Below are 19,168 nucleotides of genomic sequence, written 5' to 3'. Positions count from 1 at the left end.
GACTCCATCAGGATTAATTAACTACATAATTGGAATGCATACATCATATGTTTGAGAAATTATATGGAAGCCACACGCACGTATCTCAAACACATAGTACATCATATGTTTGAAAAGATATATTAGTTTGTGCATTGTTTCATGTTTTATGCTTTTTGTTGAGAGAATGTTTTGTGCTCTCTATTGAAAAAGGTTGATTATGCTATTTATTGGACGGATATTGTAATAATTGACTGTAGTTTTCTTGAAACAAAGTCTGAAATTTGTTCCATTATCTAAAAAAATCACTTTAACCAGGGCCGTGCCGTCAAATTTGGAGGCCCTGCACAAGGATCTAAGTAAGGCCTAAATCAAGTACCAAATATAACTAAAATAATATATATATTGCAGAGCAAATGCGATATATTAAGAATAGTATATTTTTTAACTCTTGTTTTGCATAATAAAAAATTGTCAAACTGAAAACGGAGAATGTTCGTTGCTGTTGCTAGCTTGCTGCCTAGTGCTTTGCTTGTTGGTTGCTTTCTAAGTTGCTATTCGCTGGTTGAATGAAAATATGAAATTGGATGAGCCAGTTGGCGGCCTGTTGCTCGGAGGAGACGAGACGTCGAGACTCGAGACGAACTGAATAAGTCACAGATACGAAAACGAAAGAGAATACAAAACGCCGTGGGGCCTTGGGGCTCAGAGTTGACAATACGAAGCGCCACGCACGCGAAGTCGCCGCGCGGAGACATGCGCGGACTTGAACGGGGTTCTGACGCTCTCGCCTCACACGAATACATGGGCCTTCTTCGGTTGGGCTGATTTTTTTGAGGCCCTGGAAATTTAGAGGCCCTATACGGTCGCACGGGCCACACGCCCATGTGCACGGCCCTGACTTTAACACAAGTTCGCACACTGGGTGGACCAGGAGGTGATTCCACCAAACCACTCTTCATGTCCACTCCTCTCATCGGTGCTAGTCGGGTGCCTTCCTTTTTGCTTTCTCTCCCAACTACCTCCCACGCACATTAACAGTGCGAATCTAGATGTAGGTGGGCTGAAGTCAGGGATGGGGGCAGCTGCGGTGGCACCTAGACAAACGGATTTGATGTGTCGTCAACGGCTTCACTGTGATGGCTTTGACGGTGAAGGAATGTGGCTATAGATTGTTTCAGTGACGGGATGGCTTTGGTTGCATCAGCTAAGATGATGAGTGGTTGGGATGGTTTTGACACCATCGAGCTAGTTTTGGCGGCTTCTGCTATAGCGTCGATTGCACGTCGGTCCAAACCCCTCCTCTCGTGGCGTGCATTTGGTCCGAATCAGTGCGGTCGATGGCTGTCGCCGTGGAGCTCATCATCTCTCCTCAACGGTCTATCTGCTGTCGGCATGCGACTGCTCCTTGCCACAACGTCTTTATCACTGGTCATCTTGGACCCAATGTATTTTAGATGTGTGCCTATTGACCTTCTCACGACGTTATCCTTGCAAAGGTGGTGTGTCCAACGAAGGTTATAGCTTCGGGTGTTCATTCTAGCTATGCAAAGACCGATAACCGAAAGTGATTTTAATTAGTAGGATCACCTTTTAATGTAATTATTTAAAATCAATAAAACTTTATTTATCATAAAAAAGATATATGAGCAAACAATAAATCCACGATCTTACTAATCCTACTTAAAATGCATTAACATGCGATTGTAAGAGCTAGGATTTAATTTTCTTTTTAACAATAAAAAAAAGGCAAAGTCATACGATCATAACGGTGCTATCAATAAAGTTAAAAAATACATCAATAACCACTCGACTATCGTGGTTATCAGAGCTGGTCCACATTGGAATCTCAATAAATCGATCGAGTTTAAAAAAAAGTAAAAATTAAAACTTTGACAAAATTTATTCGAATTTTATCGCTTTTCGTCCACAACCAACCAGGCGTCCGGTGAAACTGTTGATGGGCTATAGCCGATTTGCAATTGCATTATCAAACTCTGGATACCAACTCCAATGCTCAGTCATAAGCATATAATTAACATGGTGTTAGGCTGTTAGCGCACGAGAGACACGCTAACCAGTCTTCTCTTCGGAGAAGACGCAAGCTCATAGAGCCTCAGATGGAAGAGAACTTTGTTGAGCGTTCAGCCGCCCACAGTTTCTCTCGAGAGGTTTTTGTCATATCAATTTTTTGACCGACCTTGACCGACGACTAGGCAGTAGTAGTAGTCAGTAGACACTCATATCGTCGTCGTCGCTCATCGTTGGGTGGCAACGCAACACGCGATTTTGCAGGTGCGCGTCGTGGGGGGGGGGGGGGGGGGGGGGGGGGGGGGGGTGTGGGGGGAGGGGAGACCTGTGGTTAGTTGGTGCGGGTGCTTGCCCGAGTCATTTTGTGTGCTTGCCTGGGTCGCAAAATTTTGCTCTATCTGTGGGCGGGCGTAGGGCGCCTGGTGGTTGTCCTACTATCCCTCAAGTTTACGTTGAGTCCGTCCCTAATCCCCAATACTTGAAATCTTCACCCCTCAAATGTTTAAAACCGTGCAATCAAGGTCCAATGACAGTATATATGGATGGTTTTGCTAACGTGGCATCCTTGTCAGCAATCTGGGCCCACATGTAAGAAAAAAATCATGTGGGGTCCGCATCCCTTCTTTCCACCCTTTTCTTCTTTTTAATTTTTTTCTCCTCTTTTTGTTATTATCTTTGCCGGCATGCCGCAGAGGGGGGAGCGGCGAGCAACCGGAGCAGACAGGCGAGCGTGCGGCCGGCGGAGCGGAGCAGAGTGATAGAAGCAGTGGCGGGCGAGCGGAGCGATGGCGCGAAGCAGGCGGAGGAGGAGATGGACCCGCCCGCTCTGCTCCACTCCACATGGATCCTCAATAGGAAAACTAGGTGTATCGATCCCTCCAACAATTGTTACATATCATAAGGTATTTTAGATTTGTACTAATTAAGTCAATTTTGTTTATGTTTGACCAAGTTTATAAAAAACATAGCAATATTTAAAACACAAAATTAGTTTCATTAATTCCACCACTGAATATATTTTCATAGTATATTGTTTTGTGTTAGAAATGCTGCTAGGACAAATTAAAACACTTTACAATATTGTCACACCCCAATCCGGTACTGTCGTACAACGGCACCTGACAGGAGCGTGTCGTAGGAAAAACGGCGCGAACCGCTTCCTACGAAACCGCGATCTCAGTACCAGTCTGTAACACCCTAAAAATTCGACCGACAAAATCAAAACTCTAAAAAAATACGGATTTTCAAAAACTTTTTAAATTAATTGCATCATGCCGATCTTATTCGTCTATTTTATCTGGATTTGATCTCGAAGATTAGTAATCGTGAGTAAATAATAGTTAGTTAGGAATAAACCTTAAAAACAAATTGGTAAAATAAATATAAATTAAAATAAAGATTAGGTGTGGATAGAAATAAATAAAATATTAACGCGACCATAATTGGATCAATTAAATTTAAATACGATGGAATAAGAATTAACCCTAATTAAAACTCAAATAAATTATATAAAAATAAAATATGAGTAATATTACTCTAGGGTGAATTCATTAGTTAAAATAACACAAATATTGATTAAACTTCAGATGTACAAAAGTTAGGAATTATGGAATCAAATTTAAATAGAAAATGGGCTAAAATCGGGAAAAATAGGAAACTACACTGTTCACCGGCTGCCAGGTGTTCGACGCGGTGCCCTAACCCAGCTCCTCCTTCTTCCCCCTCTCTCTGTCGCCACCGTCGCCCGCGCGCCGCTCGCCCGCCGCGCCGCCATCGCGTCGTCGCCGCCGAGTCGTCGTCGGCCTTGCGCCCCGTGTCGCCGCCTCGAGCCCCGTGCCGCCGCCTCGCGCCCCGCACCGCGCCGCCCGCCGTCGTGTCGCCGCTGCCGCCCGTCGCGCCGCGTCGCCCGCCGTCGCGTCGCCACTGCCACCCGTCGCGTCGCCTTGCGCCCCGTGCCACCGCTGCCGCGCCGTCGCCATCGCCCCGAGCCCCGCGCCCGCGTGCCGCTCGCCCGTCGCATCACCGCCTCGCGCTCTGCGCCCGCACGCCGCTCACCCGTCGCGTCGCCGCCTCGCGCCCCGCGCTGCTGCCGCGCCGCGCCATCGTCGCATCGCCGTCGCCATCGCCACCTACCGCGCCGCGTGCCACCGTCGCGTCGCCATAAGGCCGCCCGCCCCTCTCCCGTGCCCTATATAAGCCCTCCCTCCATCCCTTTCTTCACCCCACTCACCTCCCCCATCTTTTCTCTCCTCCTCCACACGCCACCGCCGTCGTGCCGCCGCGCCGTCGCCTCGAAGCCGCCGCGCCGCGCCCGCGCTGTGCCGTGCGTCGCCGTCTCGCGCCGCCGCTGGTGAGCCGTCTCTCTCTCTCTCCCCCTCCTCCCCCCCCCCCCCCGCGTCCACTGCCGCCGCCGCCCGGACGGGCAAGAGCCGAGAAAGAGAGAGGAAAGGAGAGGCCGGTAGGGAGGAAGAAGAAGAGAGAGGAGAGGAAGAGAAGGAAAAGAAAGAAAGGAGCCGGGAGGAGAGAAAAGAGGGAAAAAGAGAGTACAAGAAAAGAAAAAGAGAGAAAAGAGGAGAGAAAAAGAAAAGAAAAAAAATAAATAGAAATTAGAGGAAGATTAGGGAAGTTTAGGAAATTTAAAATAATTAGAATTTAATTATAGATTAATTATAGCCGTAGAATTGCGAAATTTAATATAAATTATGGATTATTCTTGGTAATTTCTATAAGAAATCAATTCGCGGTAGTAATGTAGATGTAATTAATAACTAAACAAATAGATGAATTCTTATAGATTATTATAGATTATTTTTGGGTAATCCCTATAAGAAATCATGCATACTCATATTTATCAAATGCTATATGCTTGGGCAATTACCTTTGGGAAGGTAATTGAGATGCGGCATGTGGAGACATGAGCGCCACATTGCTATGATGTTGATGACATGATTTGTGAAAGAAGAAATAAAATTAAACAACTGTTTTCGACTGGGGCGGACGGAGGATTTGGGTGGTATCTGGAAAAGGCTAGTACCGTCCCCGGTCAATTAAGGACCGAGCCATGAAGTTAAGCATGAAACGACCCCCGTACAACCGCACTTCTCGTATGGGTATAGACCTAGCGGATTAGATAGCCGAGCGGAGGCAGTATCCCTGCATAGATGGTTCACCCCTGAGTGAGGCAGGTGCGCTACGGTGGGACAGCCGTTGAGGTAGGGCCGAGAGGCGTGCCCTACATTGGTGTCGCCATTGGTAGGACTACCATGAGTGTGTGTGTGAGAGAACTTAACTTGAACCATAATTTAATATGTGTGTGAGACTTCTCTTTCCTGGGAGCGCCAGAACTCCTCTCACTGCTAGAAACATGGACGCCTAGAGTGCATGAGGATTTAAGTTCATGGAGCGGGTACTGCCAATGCGAGGTTATCGAAAAGCTTTGCCGTGGCGCGTCTCATGTGTTGGGACGAGGCTCATGTGTTGGGCAGTCGCGGACTGCAGGTAAAGTGTACATCCACTGCAGTGTGGGTAAACCAAATCTATTCGAATAGCCGTGCTCGCGGTTATTGAGCACCGGGACATGTATTACACTTGGCTAGACTCTAAATTCATTAACTTGTATGGGATGGGATATTGCATGATGATTTTTATGCTGATGGAGCTACTTCCTGAGAGGCGGGAATGTGGACGTCCTCAGAAAACCATGACGACTCAATGGCGGGAAGCTATCCTTGGGATCACAATGGATGGTGGACAGAACCGTCATTGTTTAATATGAACACTGGTACTAAAATTTGATCAGTCTATGCTAGGTCTTAGGCCTATGAAAAGAATTACAAAACTGGCTTTGCGCAAAGGAACCATAGCCATCATTTGAATACCCCTATCATGTGCATTCTTGCTGTGATGGCTTGCTGAGTACGGTTGGTACTCACCCTTGCAAATATAAAATTGATCAGAAGCGGGAGATGAAGCTTCGGAGGATCCCTATGCCTACTATCAGGAGGGAGATGAAGACGATGGCGCTCAGTAGGTCTTAGTTACGGTCGTTGCCTGTGGCAATGGCGTGCCGCTGCCTTAACTCCGCTGCCTTACCTACTTCTGTTTTTGGAATGTATTCCGGACCGCTTGGTCCGATGATTTAAGACTGTGCCTGCGGGCTTATGATGTAATAATTCATACTAGACTCTCGTGTATGTGCACTTGATATTTCAGCCATGAGTTCGTGTGTACCAGACTACTTGATCCAGGGAAATGGTACTGTTTACACGATTGATACCTGTTATAAAAACGGGGGTCCACACAGTCCTAGGACATAGCGCTGGTACCCACGGTGACAAATATGAATAATTGCAATCCTTAAATTAAATAGAGGACTTATTTACCTTAACTTAGGTTGCAGCTCAGAACAGCCCGAGAATGCAACCAACGACATGGACGAGGAAACACCAACAACGGCAGCAGCAGCGGAACCAACGGTCTAACACCCAACACCACAGGCGAAGGCTGGGAACTATGACGAAACCCTAATCTCTGCTTCACTTCAGCTTCACCTTCACAGCTGGCAGAACTATATATATATATATATATATATATATATATATATATATATATATATAGCAAGTGTGAGTACTTACGTACTCAGCAAGCCAGGGGAGCTTAGGTGGTTAATGCAAGCATCAAGGGAAGGCTGTTATTTTTCAATTAGTTTTATTTGCAAGTTTTCAACAATCTAAGTGTGTGCTTTCCACGACTAGAGCGGGACAAGTCTCAGCTTGGTCGGGGGTGAGAAGTGAACAATATTATTTTATCAAGATTTGCACAACTCCCCAAGTTGGCCTCAAGGCTGGTTTCCCAAACCAAACCAATTTTCCAAACTTTCAGAGTTTTGGTTGTCTCCAAACAACCAGTCACTTTTAGGGACTCCCTGTCCCGCTGTCTCCCTGATAGCCACTTGCCTTTCCAAACATCAGGTTTCCCAAACCTCATCACTTTTTCATAAAACAGGGTAAAACGAAAACTGCGCTAAGGAATCACCTCACATCTGCCCATGACCGTGGGCACGGCTGTTCGAACAGTTTGTTAACCTCTGCAGAGGGGTTACACTTTACCCACACAACGTTACTAGCCTTGGTCACCTAGCCCGTGTGGATCAGACACGTCTGGTGACTTGGGGCTTTCACGACAAGGCATTTCGAAAGCCGACACAGGTTCACCATATGCCAACGAGAAGGGTCCCAGACCAACACTAGGTTAGGTCCCAGACCATACTGTGACAGGAAACCCGGGGGTTCTCCCCGGCACCACCCCGTTGAATCCACATGTCTCTTGGCATCATGATTCCCCCGATTAGCTAATTACTCCACCAGGGGCGTCCCATTACACCCATGTGGTCGCACTTGTCTTATGTTCGGATGAGATTCCGAAGGAATCGGTCCTTAAATGCGACCGCACAAGCATTCCGCCCAGGAATGGCCTTGTGTCGCGAGTTTTATTTTTAAAGCTCATTTTCTTTCACAAGGCACCGACCCAGGCGTCGGGTTTTCCAATCGTTTTGTAAACCAAGCTTTACCCAAGATGTTTACCATATTTTAAGTTTGACGGCGACCGTCAATACTCGCACCGAGTGCACGAATACCGAGGCGCGACCAGGTGGTTACAAGGAAACATGATATAACAATTTAACAATGGAAGGATCAAATGCAACAAGTTAGGTATGCCCACTGATCTGCCTCGCAGACAGGGCAAACATATTATGTGCAATCCTATCAATGCATAATATTTTGCAAGCAATATAATTAAGTTCAATTATAGGCTCAAGATGTTCAAGGTGGCTTGCCTTGCTCAGGGTCTTGATCTTCACGAATCTTCGAGAAATCCCTGATCGACGAAAATCCGCAACCACAACTATCCGCAAACAATCGAAAACCTAAACAAAAGACCAAAAGAAAGATCCTATTTAGACTAATTAATAGTGCCATTAGATAGATCTCAATTTTACGGAATTACTGGAAGTTGAACGGAGTCAATCGAAGCTACGGATTGAGAGAATATGAATTTCGGAAGTTTAAATGGAATTTCTAGAATAGAGAAATGGTTTATGGAATTTATAGAAATAATATTCTTAAGAATATTATTGACAGTCACTGACGTGCGGGACCAAAGGAAATGGTTTATGGAATTTTGGAATAAGGAATTGATTTATGGAACAAAGGGAAAAGGTTCTATTAAATCCCTTGGAAAAGAAAAGGAAGGAGGGATGTCATTTAGACTTCCTCGGGCGGCTTAGGCGTGGCCCAAGGGGTCATGCGCAGCGCGGTCAGGCCATTGGGCCGGCGCGGGCGCGGGTGGTCGGCCCATTAGGGGCACGCGGGAGGGGGAAGCTGACTGGGCTGCCATGACTCGGTCTTGCCGAGGTGGCACCGACGTGGCGCTTACGTGGCAGCCACGCGGGCCGGGCGAGAGGAGGAAGATGCACAGGAGCTCCAACCAACGGCAGCCGACGACGGGGCTTCACCGAAGCACGACGCGGCGATTCGATCGAGAGGGAGTTCACCAGTACAAAGGGGAGCACAAGAGGGGATGAGCCAACGGATCAGATCCTTCGAAGAGGGGTCAGTGATGACGAATCGCGGCGGCGCACGCCGGCGACGAGAAAAGGGGGAAACGGCGGAGGGGCGACGAGGATTCGATTCAAGGCGGTGGGAGTATCTATGGGGCTCGGGGAATCCGTTTCAGGTGCCGGATGGGGAGGAGAGGCACCGAGGAGGGCTGGCGATGGCGGCGGCCCCCGGGAGCGGGCGGCAATGGCGGTTAGGCCATGCCAGGCGGCGGCGGGGCTTAGGGCGGCTTCTACAAACTACTGGAGGGCTATCCGAGCTACTGCGCGAGTTATAGGAGGGAGAGGGCGAGCGAGGAAGAGGAACGGAGGGCTACCGCGTCGGGACAGGGCGCCGTGACGAGCGGCGGCGGCGCGGGAGAGCTCTCCGGCCTCGGGCCGGGGAAGGGGAAGAAGGGATGGCGCCCGGAGTCCTCTTCCGCTCCCCGCGCGCACGCCGGCTTCACCAGCACGCACGACGGCGACGACGAGCGGTCAAGGCGGCAATGGTGCGGCGTGCAGAGGAGGCGAGACAACGAGAGAGGGCGATGGGAGGGGCTCGGGTTTTTATAGCGGAGGCGAGGTCGGTTTGGGGAGGGGGAAACCGACTTGGTGGTCGAGCGCTCGACTGCAGTCACGAGCGGCGCGAGAACGTGTTGAATAGGTTGGTATTATCTCGTATTATCTCCTGTAACAATATATGGCTAAGGTTGTTGGCTGAGTTGTAGACTAGGAGATAGAAGTCTTATCCCTTGTAATTAGGAGCTTGATAACATCTGTGCTATATATACTCATTGTAATCTGCGCCGTTTTGTGCGCTAATCTAATCATCAACACGTACCGTCGCACCGTCGACGTTCTCTCCTCTTTGCGCCTCTGATTCTTTACATGGTATCAGAGCCTACAAGACAATGGCCAGTTCATCCTCCTCCTCCACTATCTCCAATCCTTTCTTCGGCTTCCAAGTTTCAGAGAAGCTCACGAAGAACAATTATGCGATGTGGTCAGCGCAGATTCTGACGGCCCTACGAGGGTCACTGCTAGAGGGGCACATCACTGGCACTGCCCAGCCCCCGGCGATGGAGATTGATCACAAGGAAGGAGACAAGATGACGAAGATTGCAAACCCAAAGTATCAAACTTGGTTTGCATCTGATCAACAAGTTCTTGGATTCATCTTCACTTCTCTGTCGAAGGAAATCCTCACCCAGGTCGCCACTGCAAGGACAGCAGCGCAAGCTTGGGAGCAAATTCAAGGGATGTTCGCGTCTCGCTCGCGTGCACGATCTATAAACGTGCGACTCGCACTTACTACAACCAAGAAAGGTAACCAATCTATAACAGATTATTTTGGCAAGATGCGTTCTCTTGGAGATGAAGTTGCAGCCGCCGGAAAGCAGCTGGACGACGAGGAGCTGATCGCCTACATCATCAATGGGCTCGACGATGATTATGAGCCTGTTATGTCCACACTGGTGGGGAAAACTGAGCCGCTCACCCTCGCTGAAGCCTACTCTCAACTTCTCAGTTTTGAGAACAGGCAGACGCTACGACAAGCAGGACAAGCATCTGCCAACGCCGCCAATCGTGGTGGTCGCGGCGGCCGTGGTAGCTTCAGTCGCGGACGCGGCGCCAATCGCGGCCGCGGGAACAGCAGCAGCAGCAGCGCTCCAAGAGGGCGCGGAGGAGCACAGCAGCGGCAAAACTACAACGACAATCGTTCGCTCTGCCAGGTATGCTTTAAGAGAGGTCATGTGGCTTCCGATTGCTAGCACAGATTCGATGAGGATTATGTCCCTGAAGAAAAACATGTAGCCGCTGCCGCAACACATGCATATGGTATAGATACCAACTGGTATATTGATACGGGAGCTACTGATCATCTCACAAATGATCTAGACAAGCTCAGCAGCCGCGAGCAGTACAGAGGAGGCGACAAGATACACACGGCAAGCGGAGCAGGTATGGAAATTAGACATGCTGGTCATTCAGTAGTTCAAACCCCCACTCGTCCATTATATTTAAAGAATATCCTGCATGTTCCTCAAGCTAGCAAAAATCTAATTTCCGCATGTCGCTTAGCTGCTGATAATTATGCCTTTCTTGAAATTTACTCTAAATACTTTTTGATCAAGGATCGTGCAACGAGGAACACAATTCTTAGGGGGCAATGCCGCAAGGGACTCTGCCCACTTCCATCTCCACCAACCAAGCAAGCTTTTGTCGCCACTCCTACCTTCGCAAGATGGCATAGTCGTCTAGGCCATCCATCCACTCCAGTTGTTGCTAAAGTCATTAGCATGAATAATTTGCCATGTCTCTCCGAGTCTAATAAAGAGTCTGTTTGTGACGCCTGTCAAAAGGCAAAGAGTCATCAGTTACCTTATCCTAAGTCATCGAGTCTGTCAAGTTATCCTTTGGAACTTATTTTTTCTGATGTTTGGGGTCCTGCCTCTAATTCTGTTGGAGGTAAAACATACTATGTGAGCTTTATTGATGATTATAGTAAGTTTACATGGATATATTTTCTCAAACACAAGTCTGAAGTATTCCAAAAATTTCATGAGTTCCAAACTCTTGTTGAAAGACTCTTTGATCGCAAAATTATAAGCATGTAAACTGACTGGGGTGGTGAATACCAAAAGCTGCATTCCTTCTTTAATCAAATAGGCATATATCATTATGTCTCATGTCCTCATACCCATCAACAAAATGGTTCAGCTGAACGGAAACACCGTCATATTGTTGAGGTAGGCCTTGCCTTGCTTGCCTATGCCTCTATGCCTCTAAAGTTTTGGGACGAAGCTTTTTCAGCCACCGTATATCTCATTAATAGAACTCCAAGTCGAGTCATTAAGTTTGAGACACCTCTTGAGCGGCTCTTCCATCAAAAACCCAATTATTCCTCTCTTCGCATTTTTGGGTGTGCCTGTTGGCCAAATCTTCGTCCCTATAATGCCCATAAGCTGCAATTTATATCAAAACAATGTGTTTTTCTAGGCTATAGTAACCTTCATAAAGGATTTAAATGCCTAGATGTTGCAACCGGTAGAGTATATATCTCCCGTGATGTAATTTTTGATGAACAAGTTTTTCCCTTTTTGCAACTCCATCCAAATGCTGGCGCTCACTTGTGTTCTGAGATATCTATCCTGCCTTCCTCCCTTGTGCCATACAGTACTTTCGATCAAGGGGGAGAATTACTGCATGATCGCATATCTAATTTACCTGCTAATGCTACTAATGCGTCTGATGGAGCAAATGCAGAAAATTCAGGTACAGCTGATCGAGTGCAGCCAGCAGAAGTTGAGACGGACGAGCCGATGCACTCTGATGATGGCGCTAGTTCTGGTGTGGCGGCGGAACATCCTAACGCTGAGTTGGAACCAGATGCAGCAGTGACCGGGTCGCCGTCTGTTTCCATGCATGCGCCAACAGCGGACGCAGCGTCGCCGAGCGCTGGAAGCATTTCTCCAGGAAATAATGTTGCACAGAGTATTGCTGCAGCTGATGTGACAACTACTGAAGCAACAAGTGACGTGCAGGCAGAAACAGGAGCACGGGTTGGATATAATCTACAACCCAATGCTGGTGCACCTGAATGCTTGACAAGACCTCATACATGTGCTCAAAGCGGCATATGGAAAGAAAAGGTATACACTGATGGAATAGTTAAATATGGTTGTTTTACATCCACAGGTGAACCACAAAATTTAGAAGAAGCACTTAAGGATAAGAGATGGAAAGAAGTCATGGATGCAGAATACATGGCATTGATGAAGAACAAGACATGGCATTTGGTTCCACCTCAGAAGGGAATCAATGTCATAGACTGCAAATGGGTGGGTGTATAAAGTTAAGAGAAAGGCTGATGGTAGTCTAGACAGATACAAAGCAAGACTTGTTGCGAAGGGCTTCAAACAAAGGTATGGCATAGATTATGAAGATACATTCAGTCCAGTTGTTAAGGCAACTACTATTAGAATTGTGCTATCTATTGTTGTATCTAGGGGTTGGAGTTTGCGTTAGCTAGATGTACAAAATGCTTTTCTCCATGGCATTTTAGAAGAAGATGTTTATATGAGACAACCACCAGGTTATGAGAAACCCTCTACATCTAGCTACATATGCAAGTTGGATAAAGCCCTATATGGACTCAAACAAGCACCTAGAGCCTGGTACTCTAAATTGAGTACTAAATTACATGAGCTAGGTTTTCAATCATCAAAAGCAGATACATCTCTATTTTTCTTCAGTAAAAATGATGTGACCATGTTTGTTCTTATATATGTTGATGATATAATAGTAGCCAGCTCAGTGCAAAATGCAACAACAGCCTTATTGAAAGAATTAAATAAGGAGTTTGCACTATAGGATCTAGGTGAGCTTCATTATTTCTTGGGCATTGAAGTGACCAAAAAACCTGATGGCATATTACTCTCACAAGAAAAATATGCCAATGATGTGCTGCGCCGTGTGGGGATGCATGACTGTAAGCCGGTGAGTACTCCATTGTCTAGTTCTGAGAAACTTTCTTTGCATGAGGGTACTACACTTGGACAGAATGATGCAACACAATATCGGAGTGTAGTTGGTGCACTTCAGTACTTGACCCTGACAAGACCTGATATTTCCTTTGCTGTTAATAAGGTATGTCAGTTCTTACATGCACCTACTACTGTACACTGGGCAGCTGTTAAGAGAATCCTAAGGTATCTAAAGTATACAGTTAAATTGGGACTTAAGATTAGTAGAGATACTTCTTTGCTTGTTAGTGGGTTCTCTGATGCAAATTGGGCAGGAAGTTTAGATGACAGAAGATCAACTGGTGGTTTTGCTATCTTCCTAGGGCCAAATCTTGTATCCTGGACAGCTAGAAAACAAGCAACAGTTTCAAGATCTAGCACAGAAGCAGAATATAAGGCTTTGGCTAATGCAACTGCTGAGATTATGTGGATACAAACTTTGTTGTAGGAACTTGGAGTCTTGGTTCCAAGGACTGCAAAACTTTGGTGTGATAACATTGGAGCTAAATATTTATCTGCTAATCCAGTTTTTCATGCAAGAACCAAGCACATAGAAGTTGATTATCATTTTGTTAGAGAGAGAGTAGCTAAGAACCTACTAGAGATAGAGCATATTTCTTCGAGAGATCAAGTGGCAGATGGATTCACTAAAGCACTTCCAGTACGGTTATTTGAAGCATTTAAATACAATCTGAATCTCGTACGATCAGATTGAGGGGGAGTGTTGAATAGTTTGGTATTATCTCGTATTATCTCCTGTAACAATATATGGCTAAGGTTGTTGGCTGAGCTGTAGACTAGGAGATAGAAGTCTTATCCCTTGTAATTAGGAGCTTGGCTAACATCTGTGCTATATATACTCATTGTAATCTGCGCCGTTTTGTGCGCTAATCTAATCATCAACACGTACCGTCGCACCGTCGACGTTCTCTCCTCTTTGCGCCTCTGATTCTTCACAGAACGAGCGACGGTGTAGATGCAAAGGGCGCGGTGGAGGCGGTGGGTCGGACAACGAGAATCAAATCACGAGGGCGGGAGGATTTGCGCGGTGTGGCCAAGGTGGGGGCGCGAACTGCTGCGGCATCGTCAGCGGCGCTCTGCCTCTGCGTGCAAAGAGACGAGGACAGAGGGAGAGCGGTCGAGCTTGGGAAGGAAAAAGGGAGGACGAGACAGTGGAAATGGGGGGGGGTTTGCTTTTCCCGTTTTGAGGAGATGCGGCAGACGAGGCGAGCTTCTCTACCTCCAAGCTTTGGCGGCTAGCGGCGGGACTAGGGCTGACGCGGCGGCGGCCGGGCGGTCGGCCACGCGCGAGCGCGCGGGCACAGGCGAAGGTGGTGGAGGTTTGAGCGATGTTGGTGGGAAATCAGCGTCGGTGCGTGAGAGAGAGAAAGAAATAGAGAGAGGGACGGCATCGATCGATCGATCGAGAGACAGAGAGAGAGAGAGACCGAGAGAGGGAGAGAGCGGCGCTCTCTCTCGACTCGGTCGCGTGCAACGCACGTGCGGGGAGGAGGAGCGGCCGAGAGGTGGAGATGGGCCGTAAAAGGGAAAAACGGCCCAACGACCAAGAGAGAGGTGAAATAGACTTTTTCAGGGGAATTTCTTTAAGGAATTTGAGGAGCATTTGAGTCGGGAATTGGATTCCAATCGGATATATGATCCTGGCAAAATATGGGGGGTGTCATGGAAGGGCTTCAAAGGCGGGAATTATATATTTCTGGAATATTTCTGTATTTGGCGGCTCAAGAGTTATTTGAGAGGAATTCAAAAGGAACCTCGTATTCTTGGAGTTGGGACAATTGTTTGGGAAAGAGTTCAAAGATAGATAGATAGATAGATAGATAGACAGATGGACAGAGAGATAGGTCGATAGGTAGAGGGACGGATAGACAGATGGATTGACGGAGGGATAGGTAAACAGATAGGTAGGTATAGTAGATAGATAAATGGATCGATCGATAGATAGATAGATCGCTAGGTAGATCGATGTAGAGAGAGGGGCGAAATAAATAGGTAGATTTGATAGGTCTAGACTTTAGAGGGAGAGAGATATGGGCCGGAAGAGCAGGAAGAGGTGGACCTGGGAGGAAATGAAAGAAGGGAATCCAGCACCATGGGGGGGGGGTAAATTAGATGTTCACAGAGAGGTTTAATTGGAGAGGTTTTAGGGCTGGAGTCTGGATTCGAATTCGAAGTTGATACTCGGTCTTGGGAGAATAGAAAGGAGTCAAGGAAGGGAACAATATTCGGAGACGAGTCAAAGGGAGATGGATAATTTAGAGAAAGAAACTGTAACTTGGGAGCTTGAGTTTGACTACTCAACGGGATATGCGGGTAAGGGATTTAGAAGAGAAGTCTGAATAGAAGGGTTTGGACTTCGAGATTATTTCGGAACGGATATCCTTTTGGGAAGAACTCAAGGCGAAAGGGATTGAACCTTGGGGTTTAGAGTTCAAGGGTGGAAGTGGTCTCGATTTGCATATTTAGACTTGGGTCAGAAGTTCGAGAAGGACAACAAGGTAGATTGACGAACCGATAAAGAGAGAAAGATAGATGAATCAAAACCTGAGAGATTGAATTCGGATTTGAGAATCGGTTTGAAGGAACTAATGAGAGAGTTTAGGAATCGGAGGTGAATCATTGGAGTGGGTTAGGGTTCGGACATTCGACAAAGTTCATGGGTGGGGTTTCAGGACGGAACTCAGAATAGAAGGGATCGAACTTCGGGATTATATTAGGATGGAAATTTTGTGGAGACGATCTTTGATAACAGGGTATTGAGACAAGGGAGGGATTTTAATTGTGATCTTTGGCACAACTTAGACTCATCACTCAAAGAATCAAAATTTTCGCAATTAGGGTTTTCGGTGAATTAGCTTTTAACGCCACGCGGAAATCGGGGCGTTACAAATATGAAACACGAGTTAGTTAAAAGAAATATGAAACATGAGTAATTATAATAGTTATAAATAGAGTGAAAGTACTTGAAAGTTTGAACCAAATGGTATATGTTTTATATGCTTAGTGCAATTGTATATTATTATTTGCAAATTCTTTCGAGTTTAACTTTCTAAAATCAAAATACTACCTTTATCTTAATATAAAACGCTTGTCAACGGACTATGCCTGCCTAAGGTATTTGTAGAGTTTGAGGAACGCTGGAACTAAGATAGAGACAAGGGTTTATACTGGTTTGAGACTTCAAGATAAGTAACAACCCTACTCCAGTTTATATGTATATCTGAGGAAAAGTATCACACGGATTACAATGAAGGAGCAAAGTGGCTAATATGATCTGCAGACTAGAATCCACCGAGTACAGCTCGACAGAATCTTATCGGCCACTAGGCTTCAACTTTCTTCAGATTGTCCCTCAATGCGGCTTTGGCTATGGCTTGTAATTTGATGTCTTCCCCTTCACGGGTTTGTATTTATAGCAATGAACACCTTCTTCTCCAAGTAGAACTCAAAAAACTTGGATTGGAGATGGACCAAGTGGCCTTTTTTTTACCAATAGGACTCTCACACTTTCTATCCCAAGAAAACAATTTCTTTCTAGATTTACTGTATTTTTATTAATTAATTATACATTCTCGTATATCATTAAGTATGTGGTACTCCCATATAGTACGAAACCAAGTATAGGATGTATGTATTATCTTTTAACACTGACAACACTAGCTATTGAATTTTGGAATTTACATTTGATCATTCACCTTATTAAAAAAAATATGGATTTATTTTATCATTAAAGACACTAGACTCTTATTTTTTGCATATTTGCATGAACTTTTTAATAGGATAAATGATTAAACGTCATTTGATAAAACTTAACAACATCTTATGTTTAAAAAGGAAGGAATACATCTTATTTAAAAAGGTAGGGGAGGGAGTATATATTTCCTAAATTACATTGTCGGTAACCAATCTGCGAAGTAGCAACCGTGCTACTTACTATACACCGATTCCAATAAGGGAAAATTGGAACCATGCCATTATAATTTTGCAAAATTTGAGATATGCCATCCTGACCCACATGTCATTAACTCATGTGGGTCCTATATGTCATTGAGATACCGATGACATATCTCAAACTTTACAAAATTATAATGACATGATTTCAAATTACCCTTAAAATAACCCAACACGTGCAACCTACTTGATTGCGACCATACAGCACGAGCACGAGCATGTCCATGATCACCGATCAAACCTCCTAGCTATCATGTAATGCCACGAAGCAATGGACAAAAACGACGGTGCGTATATTTTCTCATCTAAAAATTACAAATGTTTAGTTTTTTAACCGAGTTAGTTCACTACATCAATGCCACCTCGACATTTTATGTTCACAAATCACAAATGGCCAGCTCTCTTTAATTTGTGTCCAACGTGTAGCTCGACCATGTTAATTAAGCGACTTTAGCAAGATCACTTAATTAGAACCAGCATTACGGGCAAAAATAATATAATGGAGCTACCACCGTGGCCCTCATTACTGGTCATTGTGCTCGCCGCCGTCGTCTTCTTCCTCGCCACCATTCTCCGCCATGGCCGACGCGCGTATAGGCTCCCGCCAGGGCCTAAGCCATGGCCGATCATCGGCAACCTCAACTTCATTGGCGCGCTGCCACACCGCTCCATCCACGAGCTCTCCAAGCGCTACGGCCCGCTCATTCAGCTCCGGTTCGGATCATGCAGGGAGGAGGAACGGCGCCGGGGAAGAAGAACGACGCCGGAGAGGGTGGGGCTTCGGCCATCAATGGCGGACGGGAAACGGGCGGCATAAACGGCGATTAAGAGCTCTATTGAAGGCGCAAACATAGGGAAAATAAAGAGGGGGAGTAGGAGAACCGATTTTTCATTCAATTGGAGGAGGAGCAAACGCTTGTGGAGGTGGATCGACGTGGCGGCGGCACTAGTTTCTTCGGCCGGGAGAGGAACGAGCGGCGGCTGGAGGAAGACGATGACGGCGCCTTCCTGGGCCGGCTGGGCCGCGCCCGAGCGAGGGAGGGGGAGGAGATGGGGGTTGGGCCGACGTGGCTGCAGCCCAAGGGACAGAGGGAAGGTGTCTGGGCCGAGGAGGGGAGGGAAAAGGAGGCCTGGGAAGAGGGGAAGGGGGACCTCAGCGGCGGGTCGAGGAAGGAAAAATGGACTTAGGACCGGAAGCGGCCTAAGGAGAAGGAGAGATTTATTTTTAGGTTTTTCATTTTAATTAACTCTGAATTTAGTTTGTGTTGCTTTAAAATTATTTCCTATGCTATGAAAATTCAAGCAAAAAATTTAGGGACTCATTTAGAGCATGGAGGATTTAATAAAAGTACTCCAAGCCACTTTCGAAATTTTTCCTGCACATATTTTTAGTGTTCGAGATTTCTTTTAGACTTTTAATAATTTATATTATTCATTTTAGAAAGTGATTTTTAACTTGGGATGAATTTATCAGGATATGAAAATGTTATCCCCGAAGGTGAATTCCCTGTTGTCATCTCTATTTTGACTGTTTCATGAAGTATGAAGTATGTACGACTATCGTTAGACGAACTCTAGTCCCTCCGCGCTCTAAAAATAAATCAACATAATACGAGATATAATTAGATTTGTTTATTTTAAGACGGATGAAGTATAATTTATCAACAGTAGTCGTACATACTTAATAATTCGTGAATATCCCATACTATATTAGTTTATTTTATAACGGAAGATACTATATATTAGTTTATTTTGGTATGGACAGAAAAGGTTAGATAGATAGATAGATAGATAGATAGATAGATAGATAGAAATAGTCGCGCTTGCTACATGTGAGGGAGATTGAAGAGTGGACGTGGACTGACCGTTTGAAACGGTTGATTGACAAGAAATAGTCTCTTCTTGGCTTTATATCTCACGGTGTTAGGATAATGTCGTATTTTCATATTAGATTGGTTATTTTACAGAGAGTAGGCAGATAGATAGAAATAATTAAGTCGCACCTGCTACAGTTTTTTAAACACTGTTTGAAACAATTGACTGACCAGCAATAGTTTATTTCTGT

General features: G+C 45.8%; 1 protein-coding gene and 1 non-coding gene across 2 annotated transcripts; both read left to right on the top strand.

The window, feature by feature from the left end:
* Positions 1-10,002: 10,002 nt before the first annotated feature.
* On the top strand, positions 10,003-10,141 carry LOC127785516 (small nucleolar RNA Z247). Its single transcript, XR_008019767.1, has one exon. It is a non-coding gene; the product is annotated as a small nucleolar RNA Z247 (small nucleolar RNA).
* Positions 10,142-17,602: 7,461 nt separating this feature from the next.
* Positions 17,603-17,920, top strand: LOC127783789 (cytochrome P450 750A1-like). The gene has a single exon (XM_052310953.1). It carries the CDS (start codon positions 17,603-17,605, stop codon positions 17,918-17,920), a length of 318 nt encoding a protein of 105 aa, XP_052166913.1.
* The last annotated feature ends 1,248 nt before the right edge of the window (positions 17,921-19,168 follow it).

Source organism: Oryza glaberrima, chromosome 9 (assembly GCF_000147395.1).
Source record: "Oryza glaberrima chromosome 9, OglaRS2, whole genome shotgun sequence".
NCBI classification, from domain to species: Eukaryota; Viridiplantae; Streptophyta; class Magnoliopsida; order Poales; family Poaceae; genus Oryza; species Oryza glaberrima.
The sequence above is the reverse complement of the archived record's forward strand: the minus strand, read 5'-3'. Positions and strand labels throughout refer to the sequence as shown.